The sequence below is a fragment of the Octopus bimaculoides genome, chromosome 1, assembly GCF_046866305.1.
Source record: "Octopus bimaculoides isolate indiv1 chromosome 1, ASM4686630v1, whole genome shotgun sequence".
NCBI lineage: Eukaryota > Metazoa > Mollusca > Cephalopoda > Octopoda > Octopodidae > Octopus > Octopus bimaculoides.
In genome coordinates, this window is record NC_142928.1 from 133249757 (window position 1) to 133267501 (window position 17745).

Below are 17745 nucleotides of genomic sequence, written 5' to 3' on the forward strand. Positions count from 1 at the left end.
AGCACATGCACTATTTTTTATTAAAAACAACTACTTTTTTGTAATATATTGGTGTACTTTTTTTTTTATTTGCTTCATTATTTCTCATCTCTTCTTTATGTCCAAGGATGCTTGCTTGTCTCAGATCAGGTAGATGGAAGAAGTGAGTAAAATTGCTACTCTTAATAGAGATAACGAGATGGAAATTATTTCCTTTTAGATGCACATAGTGAAGTTCCATGTGGTGGTGGTGGTACTCAGAATAAAGAATTTCATGTAATGATTGATATGGATGTTAAGAGGCAAATAATTCCAAAAGAAAAGTGAGGAGAAAAGAGATGTGTGGTAAGAATAGGGTCAAATTGAAATGCTATGTCCTGAAAAACAGTTAATTGTAGCAGTGGTTGCAGAGGTGGAGAAAGGATACAATGTTAGGACAAAGAGTGAATGTTTTCAGTAAAAGAAGGTTTATTAGTTAAGTTGGTGCAATGCCTAGGCACAAGAATAGTATTTCATAAGAGTTATGCTTTGTATGGTAGAGGAGAGGCAGAGAATAACACATAGAAAGGGTGAGAATAAAGGCTGGAAGTGGGATGAAGGAAGGAACTTGTTGCACAAGAATAAGGGGATGTAATATGTCAAAGAGGAGTGGTGGTTTTTTAGAGGGGTGTAAGGAGATGAATTGTGGAGAATAGCTTGATAGGGTAGTATGAGTGTAGGGTCAATGCCCAGCTTGTACCAGCATAGACAAAATGGTTTTAGGATCTCATATTTGCCATTATGAATGGGTTTTCTCAAGCACAACAAATCGCCAATCTTGACCCTTTATCATCTCTTCTGTGAGGCTTTGCATTTTGAGATCAGCCTTCACTACTTCATCTCATGTCTTCTTGGGTTTTCCTTTTGCACAAGTTCCATCCACTTTAAGTGGTTGACACTTCTTTATGCAGCTGTCCTCATCCATATGCATCACATTACCAAACTAGTGCAGTCTTCTCTCTGCAACAGATCTGATTCCTCTTATGCATAGTTTCTCTCTCAGTACATTAGCACTGCCATAAACGCACAGATATTACACATTCAACAGAGTCTCTAGTCTTCACATGTCCTCAGAGCCCATGTCTCACTACCATGTATTCTTTTGCTTGTACACATGCATCATACAATTTGCCTTTCATTCAGATAAATTTATATGACGTACTTTCAGGCAGTTTCCATCAACCAAATTCACTCCCAAAGCATTGGTTGACCTAAGGTTATAAAAGAAGACACTTGCCCAAGGAACTGTGCAGTGGAACTGAACCTGAACAAAATGGTTGCAAAGCAACCTTCTTAACCACACAACCATGCCTGCACTGGAATATTTTTGGATAATTTTGTTTAATTGGATGACAGGACCATCTAACTAGTTTATTTTTTTTATATATATATGTAAGTAAAATCAAAGGATAAAAATAAAGTTATTTATAATTCAAAAATTTGATTTATCAAATTATATACAGGTGAAATAAATAGAAACTTATGTAACTGTTTTCTTCACCATTCATAATAATGGTTTCATATTTTGGCACAAGGCCAGCAGTTTTGGGGAAAGGGGCATGTCGGTTACATTGACCCCAGTGCTGAGTACTTAGATGTGTAAGAATAGATACATGTGAATCTTCTCAACATATATGTATGCACACATGCACAAACATGTATACACACACATATGTAGGCACTTGTATATTATAGTTCTCAATAGAGTGGTTATATCAATCAAAGTATACAGTATTATAGATCCATTTCAGCCAAGCTAACCAGTAGGTTTTGCACTGGCAATAAATAACCAGATAAGTAACACCACATACTGTTATCTAATATCTGATTATTTAATACCCAGTGCAAAACTAATTATTTGTTAGATCAACTCACAAGTATCTTTTGTTCAGTCTGTCTCATCCTCCTTACTATGTTCCCTCATGTACTGATCAACAGTATATTCTGACTGTTTTTTGTCACAAGTATTTTTTTGCCTGACGAGGCCTTTAAGAAGAATCTTAGCATCTTTGATGTCATTTTCAACAATATCAAATTTTGAAGGTTCAGTTTGACCTTTCACCTTGTTGATGAGTCTAGTATAATTCAAGTCATAGGCTTGATATGTAAATTGAGTTGTAATGCTAGAAGAAATCTCATCAGAGTCTTCACTGGAATCTGACGCAGGAGTCTTTTCTGTAGTAGTTGTATTTGAGTCATATTTAACTTCTAAATCATTGTCATCAATTTGATTTTGCAAAGGCTTCTGTCTATCTTTGAGTATCACTTTTGGTTCAGACTTGAGTAAATCATAGTCTGAAGTTGATTTGAAATCAATACCCATATCGGCCTCTTTTAACAGTTCCAGTATCTTTACGTAGTTTACACTGGATGTATCTGGCACAAATACAATTGGTGGGACGGTACCAACTAAATGGTAATCAATCAGATGATGTCTGTAATTATACAAAGAGTTTTGGAATTGTTATATGATATGAAACCAAACATTCAAATTGTTTTAAAGAAAAGCATGGGAAAATGTCTTTTACTATAGCTTTGTGGGTGAAATTGGAGAGAGAGAGAGTGACATTTTACAAAATATAGTCAATTAAATGTGCCAGTTCTTAGATGAACATCACTACCTGGCTCTTAGGTGCCACTATGTTCAAAGCATTCATACTAAGTCCCTGTTTTGAGGATAATATTTGTTTTTTGACTTGCTTCAATCATTGGACAGTGTCCATGCTGTGACACCCCTTCATGAGTCAGTACCTGTTCTGTTGGTCTCTTTTGCTGAAATGTTATGTTACAGGGATGTAAACAAACCAACAAAGATTGTCAAGTCGTGGTGGGAGACGCACACAAAGACATACATGTGTGTGTGTGTGTGTATATATATATATATAAATATACGCACGCACACACACATATGTAATGGGCTTCCACACATTCCCCATCTGCTAAATTCACTCACAAGACGCTTACCCAAAGTGCTGTGACTCAAAACCACATGGTTGCAAAGTGAGTTTCTTAACCACATAGCAACATCTGCACTTTAAAGTGGATTCCCCCCCCCCCCCCCACTTCTTCCAATAGTCTCAAAGGCCCTGCCAAAAGGTATGGCTAATATCCTTTCCTCTTCTATAAGACATAAAAAAATATCCCTAAAAATCAACCATCCAGAACCCATGACCAGATAGTGAAACACATCTACATATCTCTTCTAACAAAGAATGTGGAAGAAATGAGAGAGAAGAACTCAGTGATGGAGCAGGAAACTATATATTGAGTGATGTCAACCATTTAAAATTTTGATTTTATTGACTCAATAAAAGAATCAAGACTCATTTAAATGAATCTATGTGGCTCAGATATTTTCAATGTTTCTTTCACTAACCTTTAGCTGCCAAACTTGCATTTTTGGATGCTAGTCTTTAAGGAGTTACAGTAATGTCTTAAGGTTACAAAAGAATGGCTTCGAATTTCCGGGAAGAAGTTTAATATAATTAACTAAACTCAGTACTTGAATCTGTTTATCTTTCAACTTCTCGAAGATAAAAGGGAAATTTATCAGTATTTGAAGTCTCGTTGTTAAAAACCCTTAACTTAAAGAAATTCAACTATTTAGATAATGATTTTTTTTCTCCTTACAAAGGGTGTAATTTTAATTAGTTAAAATTTGTTGCCTCACTCTATTAAGTATGTTAGCAACCATTTTACTATCTTTTCATCCAATTACAATTGGAAAAACATTTCACTGCTTAAGTACCTCCCACTGTCAGTTGGTATAACTTTTATACCAAAGACACACACATACTACCACCACTACTGCCAGCAGCAGGTCAGCTTTGATAAAACATCATAGACAACAAAAGAGCAGTAAAAGGTTATATTTTTGCTTACCTTATGGAATAAGATTTCTTGGTCAGCATATCCTGAATAATATCATCTTTTTCTGTTCCTGTTGCCACCCAGTAAACAGTCACAGCTGTAAAGTCATTATCAATCTTCACCTGTAAACAAATACTGATTTATTATTATTTTTTTTTTTTTTGATTTAGCATAAGGCTATGTTTTCTTAGGTTCTAAGTCAATTGAATAAAATTAATGGTAATTATTCTTACTTATTTTACTATAATTTCTAGCATACATATCAACATGATATATAGTATAAACATTCAAACTTGCTGCATTTCACATGGAATTTTTGGTCCTGCAAAATCTTCCTGATGTATAGGTAGACCTACCCTTTATCAGCTGTAAATTTTGACATGTATATTGGAAAATACAGTTTTATCTTAGAGGAAGACCTATGTAGAACTAAGCCGAGTACAGTAAAAGAACATTATCCTCAGCCTTGTCTGAAAATCAATATCAAATCTTTACTTTGAAACATGATATATTTGCCATATGTTGTAAGGAAAAACTATCAACACTTTTACGAAGCATAAGAGATTATTTTCTTGTTTTTCCACCTGAGCTAAGTAACCATTTCAAAAATCTCACAGATTCATAAGGCTAATATTGACCTCTGGTTCCTGGAGCATAAAGTAAAATAAGACAAATTTCCTATTGGGTAGGAACAAACTACATTGCAGGAAATTTTCCCAAACAGATGAACAAAAGCAGGCATAATTAAATGTGCTCTTTTTACAGTAACACAGTAAAAAATGATTCTGGATGATCTATGAACCAGTAGTTCAATACCTTAGCCAGTCTTCCAAGCCAACAAGAGTTGGAAACAGAAATTAATTAGAATTTCATGGATTGTTGCAGAAAGAGATATACAATTTGGTGTTTTTGTACATACCAAACCATCATCTCTAATATGTAACTAAATTCTTATAATTTAGTTAACAGAGTTGAATTACTAAAGAAGAGTGATATGTATAAAGTATTACTAGAAGTAATGTATAAACTTGTTTCATAAACCCTTAGTCCAACAACTTACTTATGCAGTATCTATAACTTATTGTACTGACATCATTGAAGAGTCTTAGGGAAAAAGCATCATATACACAATCATCAGAAATCTAGTAACATACATGCATGCATACCAGGTCAAGTCAAAAGTTTTTTTTGTATTTCAAGCTTTAATTAATAGTTCAAACAAATTACATGCAAAATGTGTTTACTCATCAAAATATATCTCATCATATTTTATTGTCTGTTGACATTTATGTGTCAGAAGCTGAATTCCATGCTTGTATCATTTGATTGTTTTAGAGGCAAAAAAAACTACCAGCAGCTATCTTCAACCTCATCCACATTGTTGAACTACCATCAGTACAGGAAATAAACCATGGCTTGAAAAAAGGTGGTAATGCAAAAAGGTGATAGTGCAAAATCTGGACTGTAGGTAAGGATGAGGCAGCACTTCCAGCCCCTCAAGTTAGTACTTGGTCACATTGGCAGAGTGTGTTGGGAAACTGTTATGCTGTAGGAGAGGGTGACTTCGATTGATCAATACTTGGTAGTCAACTTTGAAAGCATCATACACTCACTTCAGTTGTTGAGCACAGCGGTTCACAACATGGCCATCTGGGACAAGCTCCAAGTGCAATATCTCCTTGAAATTCCACCAAACTCACAACATGACCTTCTGTTCAAACTGCACTTATTTGACAATAGGTTCTGATACCTGGCCGGAAATAAGCCACTGATTTCTCTTATTAGGATTACACAAAATAGATATCGCCAGTTACAATTCGACTCCAAAAATGGTCATCTCAAAGATTTACCAGCAGTTGTTTGCAAATGTTCACAATTCATTTAGTTTTGTCATTGGCCATTTCATGAGGAACTTCTCAACAGCATCTGTTCACAAGGCCAAGCTTATGAAGGAGTCGATGATGCTTTGTGAAGGATCAAGTTCTGCTGGCAATGTTCGAGTGTTTGTGCTTGGCAGTCATTCAACCATTTCAAGCAAGACCTCATCTATAACAGAAGGGCTCCTTAACATGTGTTTGTCTTCGAGGTTGGTGTCACTTTCCTTGAAATGTCTGAACTAGTTTTGTGCCACATGTTTGTTGACAGTTCCTGAGTCTTCCACATCTAGTTAATTTCTTTTGTTGCTGTCCTTGCACTCAGTCCTTTTCCCCTCAGGCTAACCAAAGCCTTGCAAGTAGATTTGGTTCATGGAAATTGAAAGAATCCCATCATATATGTATGTTTATATTATATTTAGGTCACAATATATGGATTCAAGTAATCCAGTAGTACTCATAAAAAAAAAACAACTCCTTAATGTATCATTCTACAAAACATAAGATATATAATATGACAAAAAGAGGAAATCATAGGGAGTGTATAAAGTGATAAATGATGAGAGTAACAGTATGATGAAAATTCATTTAACTATAAGAAAATTTTCATCATACTTGAGAAGTGGCTGTGTGGTAAGTAGCTTGCTTACCAATCACATGGTTCCGGGTTCAGTCCCACTGCGTGGCACCTTGGGCAAGTGTCTTCTACTATAGCCTCAGGCTGACCAAAGCCTTGTGAGTGGATTTGGTAGACGGAAACTGAAAGAAGCCCGTCGTATATATGTATATATATATGTGTGTTTGTCCCCCCAACATCGCTTGACAACCGATGCTTGTGTGTTTACGTCCCTGTAACTTAGCAGTTCGGCAAAAGAGACCGATAGAATAAGTACTAGGCTTACAAAGAATAAGTCCTGGGGTCGATTTGCTCGACTAAAGGCGGTGCTCCAGCATGGCCACAGTCAAATGACTGAAACAAGTAAAAGAGTATACTATTCTTGTCATTTATAACTTTATATATATATATATATATATATATATTCTGAGCACATGGGTTTATATATACTCTTGTCAATGTTGCTTCCAGGCTTTTTGAAAAATATTACCTTGCTTGGAAACAAGTGAGAGTTGGCAACAGAAAGGACATCTAGCCATAAAACAAATCTGCCTCAACAAATTCTGACTGACCTACGCAAGCATGGAAAAGTAGACATTAAATGATGATAAACTTTAAGTTTTACACTTCAGTAAAACATACCCCATTTAACAACACATGACATTGAAAAAGTTATACAGTGCATTTCAGTATTAAAGAAAAGAGTTTAGTTAAGAAAAATGAACCAACTTTAGAGATTTCAACGCTTTCACTGATATTTTCATGGTCAAATTCAATAAGATCTGAAATATAGTGATAAAACACTTTGCTGATCTGTTCCAATCGTTTCTGCCTGAAAGGATTAATTTTTTTCTTAGCAGGACCAAAAACGTTTGGAATGTTCTGGAATGAAGAAAAAGCAAACATGTTTATATATATATAAAACTATAAAACAGAGTTTGTGTGTGTGTGTGTATGTTCCTTATGGATTTGAAAACTGAGTTGCCAATTTTGACGTATGTGGTATCAAAGATTCAGTAATCTTTTGGCTACCAAATAAAGTATGTTTTTTGTACAACCATTCTTTTTTACTACATAAATAACCTTGAAAACGAGATCGGGTCATAAAATTTTGAGGTCTTTAGCTAAGGGGGGCAACTCTGTCTGAACAATCTTTACATCTTAGAGCGTAATGAGAAAATGTTTAAAATATATGGAGTTTTACCAGGGAATGAAACTTCGAAGATATATCATCAACTTTATTAGTATTATTTAGTAGATAATCTTTTATTGTGAAGTATGTTTGTCTGTGTTTTGTTTAGCCTAGAGTTGCCTCTGATGTAGCAGACCCATCACATAGTCTTTTTTTTTTTTTTGTCTGTTTCTTCCTGAAATACTGTAAATCTATGTTTTTCTTTTCATGAAAGGGTGTGTTTTAAAAGAGATTTGGCTGCTATTTGCAGTAGCTCAAGTTACCGCAGAGACACCTGTGTGTGTGTGTGTGTGTGTGTGTGTGTGTGTGTGTGTGTGTGTGTGTGTTTGTGTGTGTGTGTGTGTGTGTTTTGTTGTGAAAAAAATACTTTTTCTCAATATTTTGCACAATAATTTAAGAAATTTAGACATCTTTCTTACTGCTAACCATTCAACTTTAAATTACAATTGTTAATTGTTAGAAATCAAGTAGACTGAGATGTACATATAATGTTATCATATAGAGTGGATGTTCAATATGAAGTTTTGAACTCATTATGTTGTGGTTAGTAATCCATTACCTTAAATCTGAAGCCATTAAGTCTTTAAACATTATTTTAATGGGTTTAGTCCTTCAAAAATTTAATTGATCATACTGACCTCAGTACGTATTTCAATCTGGCATTTATTTTATAGATATCTGCTTGATGAACTGCTAACTTTGAGACATAGTGGGACACAATACTCGATTTAACAACAAATGTAAACACACACACACACATTAGGTGCAAGAATGACTGTGTGGTTGAGAAGTTTGTTTCCCAATCACATGGTTCCACGTTCAGTCCCTCTGCATGGTATCTTGGACAAGTTTTGTCTACTATAGCCCTAGGCCAACAACAGACTTGTGACTGAGTTTGGTAGATGGAAACAAACAGCGCTGTTCATCAGAAAATGACCAAAAAACATGTTTATAAAAAGACGTTTGCTTCATACTCCTCATGTGCTGATTCTGCCCATAAGAAAGGAACAAATAATACAATGTGGTTGTAGGTCATAACACCTGGGCAATACCGGAGTGCATTGCTAGTAGAATATATTCCAATATTTAAAACTTTTATTTAGTAAACACCAAGTATTTCATTATATTTGAAAATTCAAAGTGACAGTGGTCAAAAATATATCATTAAGTTTGTTCATATTTTTTATTTCAATCTCTGAAGAGATAAATTTATTTACTTTCAATCAGAATAGATACCACTAACCCTAATCTAATCTTTGGAAACATGCTACAGTATATGTTTCATGCTACAAAAGAGTAATCCATCTGACCCTGCCAGCTAAGGCCTTATCACTCAAAATCTAAGACATGGAAACAATTGTTCACAAAGACCTTTTCTATCACTTTGAGTCTCTCTCTTCCCCCTCTATGATCAATATGGTTCCCATTATGCCAGATCTATTGGAAATTTGCTGAACAGAGTCTCTCACATTAGAGAAATTCAAAGCAATCAATTATATTATGTTTAACAACTTCAAAGCCTTTAACAGTGTTTGGTATGCAAACCTTGTAGTTAGGTTGCTTGTCTATATTCCTTATTCAATCTTAATTCTTTATAATGGTAGCTCTCTGTCAGACTGCACCACTGCAAATATACTGATAGGTATTCTATCCAAACATCCACATCATATCAACTCTAGTGTACCCTAAAGTTTGGTAATGTCTCTCACACTTCTCATTCTGTACATTAACAACTTATTTGCTTCACTCTAAACAACAGAATTCTTTTTAACCCTTTAGCATTTAAACTGCAGCCTCACAGCTCATAACCATTTGTTGTATGCACTGGTATGGACATGTCCTCCATCTCCCACTAGATCATTCCACCAGGACTTTACTCTTATTCAACGCAGCAGCTGCAGGCTGAAAGAGGCCTCATGCCAGGCCCCACACTAGATGGATGGACATGATGGAGAGGAAGATTTCCAGAAGCTCAATGTCACCTTGGAGGATGCAGAGGGGCTGACACAGGACCACAAGCTATGGAGAGCACTGGTGGACCTGGTCAGCTCTATGCATGATAACACCTCTGGGACCACTAACTTGGAATGACCCCAGCCCCATCAAGCAAAAGCATAAAATCAAAGCAAGAAGAAGCATATATGGCCCAAATATTCTACTTCTTTTATGTTCAATCCAGTCAGAGCCAATCTCTGACACCTGCCCTACAATATCATTCAAAAAATAAACAATCACACCATTGAAATTTGAAAGCTATGAGACAATGCATGATTAATTCAAAACAATTTGAATAAATAAGTGTTACATCTGACAGAATAATCTGAATGTTGAAGGATTAAGATTTTTGCATACATGTGTCATCTATGACAGCTTCATCTCTTTCAATAGACAGACACAATCACTACACATATCGAGTGAACAGTCTTGAACATCATCCTCTCTAGTCATGAATGTACATCCGAAACATTTGAATGTCAGGTCTCAAAATTCCTGTTATGATGACTTCACATAATACATGACAGTCAACCCTGTAGGCAGCTCAAATTATCATGAGAGTCTTTTCATACTAGATAAAATGGTGGAGGAGCAGTCACTAATACTACTTTTGAAGAACTCCTCCTGGATGGGTTGCTAGTCCATCACAAGGTTAACTCCTGAGTGAACTAGGGTAATGTGAAATGAAGTACCTTGCTTAAGGACACAATATGCAGCCTGATCTAGGAATCAATCACATAACTTTATGATTGTGAACCAAACATCCTAACATCTAGGACATGTGCCTTCATTCACACACATGTAGCATAGCCAAAACAACATCAGACACCACAGTTCCTCTTTACAACCTGAAAATACCCAAACCTATCCTAACTCCCTACAAAGCTGAAATAAAAACCAATATTGGCGTACTGCTGTGATTGCAGACACGAACATCATAAACCAAGAAAGAAGGCCATTCAACTAAATGGCAAAGGTTTACTCACCAACACATTTCAATCACTAATACACAGGCTCACAATTCTCTCTCTCTTTCTTTCCCTCTCCCTTTTCTATTGCTACTACAATGGCTTCCGATACTCTGAACTAGCTAGCTGCATATTCTCCCATGCAAGCTCACTGTCTTTTCCACTCATCACTCTTATTCTTTTTCATCTTCCAGATTCCACACTGAACACTTTCATAGTCCTTCCTCCTTACATGTGCAACCCATTGGAAACCCATCTGGTTTTTCATACTGATGATGATCTACAAATGTTCAAACTCAACATCAACCACACCAATCTCACCAGGCTGTGGATCACCCTCTTCCACATTTAATTAGCTTATATTAGGTTGTCAAGAAAGTTCTTGAGGTTTTTAACCTTTAAATTCAGATGCACATATTTTGGCTCAAACAAAACTTTATTAATCGAAATAAACACCATCAGAATCAACACATTTTTGCCAACACAAAACAAGTTTATTTATGCCAGTAGCGTAAAAATCCTGCGTTCTGGTGGCGATGAAGTCGTTGAAGGCGTGTTTGGCATCGTCTTGGTTTTTGAAGCATTTCTCATGCAGGAAGTTGTGAAGATGCTTGAAAATGTGGTAGTCGGTAGGCAAGAGGTCTGGTGAGTATGGCGGATGAGGCAGAGTTTCGTAGCCCAATTCATTCAATTTCTGCAGAGTCAGTTGTGCAACATGCAGCCGAGCGTTGTCGTGGAGAAGAATTGGTCCTTTTCTATTGACCAATGCTGGCTGTTGTTGGAGTTTCTTATGCATTTCATCCATTTGCTGACAGTGCTTCTCCGCCGTAATGGTTTCATCTGGATCCAAAAAGCTGCGATGGATGAGACCAGCCGCAGACCACCAAACAGTTACCATGACCTTCTTTTGGTTCAACTTTGGCTTCAGGAAGTGCTGTGGAGCTTTGTCAGCATCCAACCACTTAGCTGAGCATCGCCGGTTGTCGCAAGGTTATAGTAAAAGACACTTGCCTAAGGTGCCACGCAGTGGGATTGAACCTGGAACCATGTGGTGGGAAGCAAGCTTCTTACCATACAGCTACGTCTGCAAGAATACAGTACAGTAGCATGCCATTTTATTAATGACTGAATTTTCAACTGGTTGCTTGGTACTTTACTGACTGAGCCGACTATGTCTCATGCAGGATCTCATAAATGTGATATATTGCATATAGGTTTATACCTGTCACCAAACTCAACTCACCAAAATTAGTTTTCGATGGGAATTTAAAAAAAATTATGATAGAGAAAAGAAGAAAGAAGGACTAATTGTTAGCTACTTCATCTAAATCAAAGTTATAACTTACTAGGTGGTGAATTTGCAAAAATAGTAATGTTTAGGATCAAATATATCTTGGTATTTAACTGCAACTCTCTAAGTTCTAAGTTCAAATCCTTCTGCAGTTGGTATCAATTTTACTCCCTCGGGGGTTGGTTTTTAGAGTTTAGCACGATAGTAGACTTTATCAAGCAGACCCATTATCAAAGACATTCCAACCACAACTATCCAGTTTTTTTTTCCAGCATGGTATATTTAGAGTACATTATCAATGTATCTCTTTGTGTTTTTTTAATATGATAGGATGTAATTTGAGGGAAATTTGGCAACTGTTTCTAGCAGACCAACTGATTGTGTGAATCTCTCTCTCTCTCACTGGGATCGATATGCTGGTACAGCAATCTCCCTCTTAAGTACACAACTCAAACCTAACCACTTGTGCATACTTAGCTGGTAGGTGCATACATAGCAACAGCATTATTAAATCAGTTGCACAAATGTATGCGTGCCACCAATCACTACAAGACTCATGTATGCACATGGTTTTAGATCATATTTGACTTTGCATGACATGTTTAAACAATAAACTTCACAAGATATCACATGCCTTGAGCCGTTAGTACTATTTAGATGTTCATCAATGTTGCCATAGAACAAATTGTTGATAAACTTGAACCGGGGATTCTTGAAGATTTTGTGCATACTTATCCGGGATGTGTACTTATCTGGGAGGTTACTGTATTATATCCCACTATTCCCATACATGTGGGGGAGCATGACCTACTGTTTAAGGTGATGCACTTATGATTGTAGAATTGTGGTTTCAATTTCTGGACCGGGTACTTCATTGTGTTCTTGAGCAAAACACTCATTTCCCATTGCTCCAATCCACTCAGCTAACAACAGTGAATAATCCTGCAATGGACTAGCATCTCATCCAGAGGAGAATATTTATGCTACAGAATCTGGGAAACTGGCCTTGTGAGCCAAAGGCTCAAGAAAGGTCTTTGATCCTTTTTTTCTCATATCCCCATATACACATACAAATTCACTTTTTGCCTTAGTAAGGATCTAGTCCAATAACGGTTTCAAATTTTGACACAAGACCAGCTAACTTTAGGTGAGGGGATCAGTCGATTACATCGACCCCAGTACTCAACTGGTACTTATTTTATCAACCCCAAAAGGAGATGAAAAGCAAAGTCAACCTCGGTGGAATTTAAATTCACAACATAAAAACAGGCAAGATGCCACTAAGCATTTCGCTTGACTTGCTAACAATTCAGCCAACTTGCTGCCTTGATCCTGTCTAATAATAACTCAATAAATTTCAGCTAGGATTCAGGACTGGGTAAAGTATATCTATAACTTTAGTAGGGATGGTAAATAGTAATAATCAACAGAAACTTACCATTGAATAATAAGTGTTTTTCTTTCTGAAATTAAAAGGAAAAACATATTTGTAAGAAGAAATAAAATATAAAAGCAGAAAAAACGAAAATACATCTGTTTGATAGTCAAACTAAACAGCTATCTAGACAAACTGTTTCATCTCATGAACCCATTCTGTCAAGGTTTGTTGATCCTCTGCTATATATTTTGGCAATTGAGCTCATTGCCGTGGAGATTAGACGTGTTCAATACCACCTAGAGACACACTTTAACAAAAACTGAAGGATGCCTCACTCCCAGTGGTCTTCCAACACTGCAGACATGAACCTGGAATTTCTGAGGGCCTGTGCTATTACTAGATAGTAGTTGACCCTACACTAGGTTCATCTGTCCCTTTGATAGGTCTTTTTAGTCCTGATTGATTTCTAGCAACCCTCCTCACCAGGCAATCCTAGTGAGAGTGTCAATTGTGTGTGTGTGTGAGCTACATACTTTGTCCATTCATAATAGAATGCACATTCTTTTGAGAAATCAAAGTGGGGCTTAGGACAAAAATGGTTGACATATATTGCTCTATGTGAAGATAATTTTGGTTTCACTGTAGACCAGCAAAGATCACAGTGAGTACCAGCAGACCTTGACTTCACAGATGATATAGTACTCATATCTAATGAAATAGATCAAGTACAACAGCTGCTCAGCAGAGTAGAAACATCAGCTGTTAAAACAGGACTGTACACAAATGTCAAGAAAATGGAATACATGTCTTTCAACCAATCAAGTGATGCTGAACTGTTTGCTTTGAGTGGTTCCAAATTGAATATTCCTGAAGATTTCAAGTACTTGGGTGGTTGGGTGAGCAGTTCGGAAGCAGACATCAAGATCAGAAAGGTACAAGCATGGACAGCCCATTACAAACTAAAGGTCTGGAACTCCAAAACTTCCCAGGCAAATTAAAATCAAGCTGTTCATTGCAACTGTCAAACCAGTGCTATTATATGGCTGTGAAACATGGACACTGACAAAGAAATTATCAAACAGGCTAAAAGGATGCTATGAATTGCCCTAAATATGAAATGGCAGCAACATATGACAAATGAATGCCTTTATGGACAATTGTCAACAGTTAGTAAGAAAATCAGGCAATTACGGCTGTGACTATCTGATCATTGCATGCACCACCCTGAATTAGAGACATCCAAATTAGTCTTGTGGAACCCACTTCAAGGTGATATAAGAAGAGGAAAACATTGTCGCATTTACACTGACAACTTAATTACAGACACTGGCCTGGAATGTATCTAAGACTTCAAAGCAGTGAAAATGGACTGAAAAGTGTGGTAGGTAGACTTTGTTGCTGCAGCCCAGGTTGGAACCTGGCCATAATAAACAAGATGTCACTGCCCAATCTTCCTCAAATACTACCCTGCTGCATCTTAAAATCCCTAATAGGAGCAGAACCAGAGAGATGATATGTTAGAATCTTTCCCAAGGTTATTAGAGAAAATAAAAGTTGGAACTACTTGGGGTCGAAATATGTTTGGTTCCCCCAGCAGCATTACAGATGCATATTTTTCTAGGGAATAAAGTGCTGCTGGCCATAACTCATAAGCGAGTATGATATGATAGCATATATCATACTTTCGTTAATTGTTCTGGGTGCATATGTGGTCGTGTGCAGATATAGACAACCCACTTTCCATTGTCCCAGGAGTAGATCCAGCATTAGACAGCTGGAGGGAGGGTGAGCTGCACGAGCACTCAGCTAGTATTCATTTACAACTGAGTAAACTGGAGCAATGTGAAACGAAGTGCTTTGCTCAAGGACACAACACGCCACCTCAGACGGGAATTGAACCTACGACTTTCCAACTGAGCCGAACACCTTTACCACAAGGCAGTGCGCTTTCACTGTTGAATTAAGCAGTCTAGTCTTAGATTCGTGACTCTAGAAGTCTTTTTGATGTCCACGGCAGTGCTAAAATAGTTTAAGGTCCCTGAAAATAAATTACTTAAAATATTGATTTTTCAAATAACTAGATTTGTCTGAAAGTTTTATATTTATTTGGGAATAAAAGTATTCTTTTTATGAGTAACAACAATTTTTGTTATATTTTAGCGAGTTATATATTACATTTTAGTTCGTATTCCAGACGAACAAAATTATAAGAGGAGTATACTAAAAGAGCCATTATAATTCGCCTGGCACATTTTTACGGATGGCTATCTCTATCCCGGTCAAAGTGAGTAGGGAAAAGGTTCACAGCCAAGGTCGCAGAAAGTTTACATTTTCATTGGTTTGAAAAGAAACACCTTGTAGTTTGTTAGCCTGCAATTCTACACCTATTAGCATACAAAGCCTAGATCTGATATCAATTCCACCAAGTTGTCGCTGGAGAAAGTACCGCTGCAGTTCTCAGTCCAGATAAGGGAACTACCACCTCGGAATGGGAAGACTGTGATACCGTTCTCTAGGTCTAACCAGGTCGGTTACTTGCTCGACACTTCATTCAATGCGGTAACTAACTGCTGTTGATCAGTCGTCTAAAGCAACAAAGATATGACGATGTAACTTTTCTTACCGTTTCCCTCCTTTTTTAATCATCTTCTGCAGGGTTTTTGATTTCATAAAATCTCTGTGGACACAAGAAAAATGAATTCCTTTGGCTGTTTGAATTGAAATTCTCCTTATACAACTTCGGACGAAAAAAGACATGCTTACAGTAGGTAGTAAGTCCCTTAAGCCCTTACATCAAACTGCAAAAGGAAATTATGGATTCGTTTTAACAATAAAAACAAACAAAGGAATAAAATCAATAATTAAAATATATACAGTAAAAACAAATTATTTCATTTCAGTATATTTTTATATGATATATTCGGAAAAATAAGGCCTCTACCCTCACCTCAATTTTGACTATTTTACAGGAATGATGTTTAATGAGTTAGAATTAGCGATATTTTGTCCTATAAACAGTTGGCTCAATCAGTAATATTTAGAACTTATTCTAATGAAGAAATCCTAGGAAGACATGGATAGTTGTGGTCCGGTGGGAAGGAAAAGCATAGTATTTTTTAAGCTTATGTTTACAATCTCAGCGAAGACTAATTTTTGAAGAGACGTATGTCAATGGGGAACACCGTTAGGTAATTGAGAGTTACCTCCCTTCATCAGAAAGTGCCAACAAACTTATTACGTTCGAAACAGGACAGTGTAATGTCTAGTCGTGCTCTTCGTCGACTTCAAAAGGACAATATCCCTGTTCTTATCCATGACAGTGGCGACGAGAACAATTACAGTAACAGTGAGAAGGAGTTAAACAATGAGGATTATCTTCTGAAACCACGCGCACGCAATAAAAACAAGAAAAAGAAAGAATTCGTTGGTAATCGTTTCGATTTGGTAAAGTATTCAATATGTTGACTTTAATTTGGCTCTTTGATATAATAACTAGAATACTGTAGATTTTCTTTTTTCTGGAGAATAAGGAAGTTATACCAGTCTACAAGAAGTTTATTTTCTTGTACTATCCTTTGTGAATAAGGGTATGAATCGTTAAATAAAAACCTGCAAACTCTTCATATCTATGAAGAAACGTATGATCGTTGTCCTATGGCTTGCCTGAGAAAAAAATTGTCATTGTTTACAAAACTGGTTTTTGCCAAGATTAGGAGAAAGACCTTTTTGAACATTTCGCGTCAACCTGTTGCATTGATTTACATTTTTTTAAACCAGCGGTTCTCAAATGGTACGCCGTAGTTTTTTTTTTTTTTTTTTTTTCTAATTATAATTTAAGCCTTCAGAAAATCTATACTAATGCTTGAGTGTCTTGAAAAACGTATTATTTATAATTTTTACATCCATGGTATACTAAATGAAATAAAGTAAGTAGTTGATGGATGCCGAAATTTTATTTTAAATTTTTATGAGGTGCACCAATAATTTTATATTTCAGCTCCAGGATGTTATGAAGTTAAAAGGATTGATTACACTAATCAAAAAAATATATGTCTGCCAGATAATTTATTTCGTCCAGATTAAAATTTCTTTAACTAACATGATTCAATAAATTTTATAATTTTTATTGTTAAATAATAACAGTGCCATCATCCGATTTTAGCGTAATCTCTGTATTCCTTTATGTATGTAGTTACTTGATATGGTGCAATAATTTAATAAAAGTTCTAGTGATATAATAGCTGATTGCTTCTCATCAGAAGCTCTGGGAACACAAAATCTATTTCCTCCATACGTTGCTTTTAGGGTTTAAAGTTGTTGATCGTTAAATTAAAACTTGTAAAATCTGTTTATATATCTAGGCCGACTGTAAAAAAATGAAATTGTGGATTCTGTGAAGCAATTTTTATTTTATTTTAATGCCGAGAAACAGTATGTTCCCTTTTCTGTTTTCTGGAAGATCAACTTCATTACAATTGTTAAAAGTAACAGAAGAATGGATAGATGATGTGAATGAAGGAATGAGAATAGATTGCATTTTCCC

The 17745-nt window shown here is 36.2% G+C and overlaps 2 protein-coding genes across 2 annotated transcripts in view; one reads left to right on the forward strand and one right to left on the reverse strand.

Moving 5' to 3' along the window:
• Positions 1-423: 423 nt before the first annotated feature.
• On the reverse strand, positions 424-16388 carry LOC106874671 (uncharacterized). Its single transcript, XM_014922468.3, has 6 exons — positions 16150-16388; positions 15826-16000; positions 13263-13287; positions 7108-7260; positions 3901-4010; positions 424-2453 (listed from the first exon to the last, which is right to left on the reverse strand). Exons 2-6 carry the CDS (start codon positions 15957-15959, stop codon positions 1907-1909), a joined length of 969 nt encoding a protein of 322 aa, XP_014777954.1. The 5' UTR covers positions 15960-16000; positions 16150-16388; the 3' UTR covers positions 424-1906.
• Positions 16389-16423: 35 nt separating this feature from the next.
• LOC106874670 (ribosome quality control complex subunit TCF25) overlaps positions 16424-17745 on the forward strand; it is a 31322-nt gene continuing 30000 nt past the window's right edge. The window contains exon 1 of the mRNA XM_014922467.3: positions 16424-16646. Within this exon, the coding sequence (XP_014777953.2) occupies positions 16461-16646 (186 nt within the window). The 5' untranslated portion in view covers positions 16424-16460. The remainder of the gene's footprint in view (positions 16647-17745) is intronic.

What these genes read in the sequence shown, in the direction of transcription:
- LOC106874671 (XM_014922468.3), bottom strand. Translation starts at nt 15,959, where the DNA reads ATGTCTTTTTTCGTCCGAAGTTGTATAAGGAGAATTTCAATTCAAACA. An exon ending in AAAGCGTTGAAATCTCTAAA is followed by an intron (nt 4,011 to 7,107) that starts GTTGGTTCATTT and finishes ATTTGTTTACAG; the next exon opens with GTGAAGATTGATAATGACTT. An exon ending in AAGAAATCTTATTCCATAAG is followed by an intron (nt 2,454 to 3,900) that starts GTAAGCAAAAAT and finishes GTATAATTACAG; the next exon opens with ACATCATCTGATTGATTACC.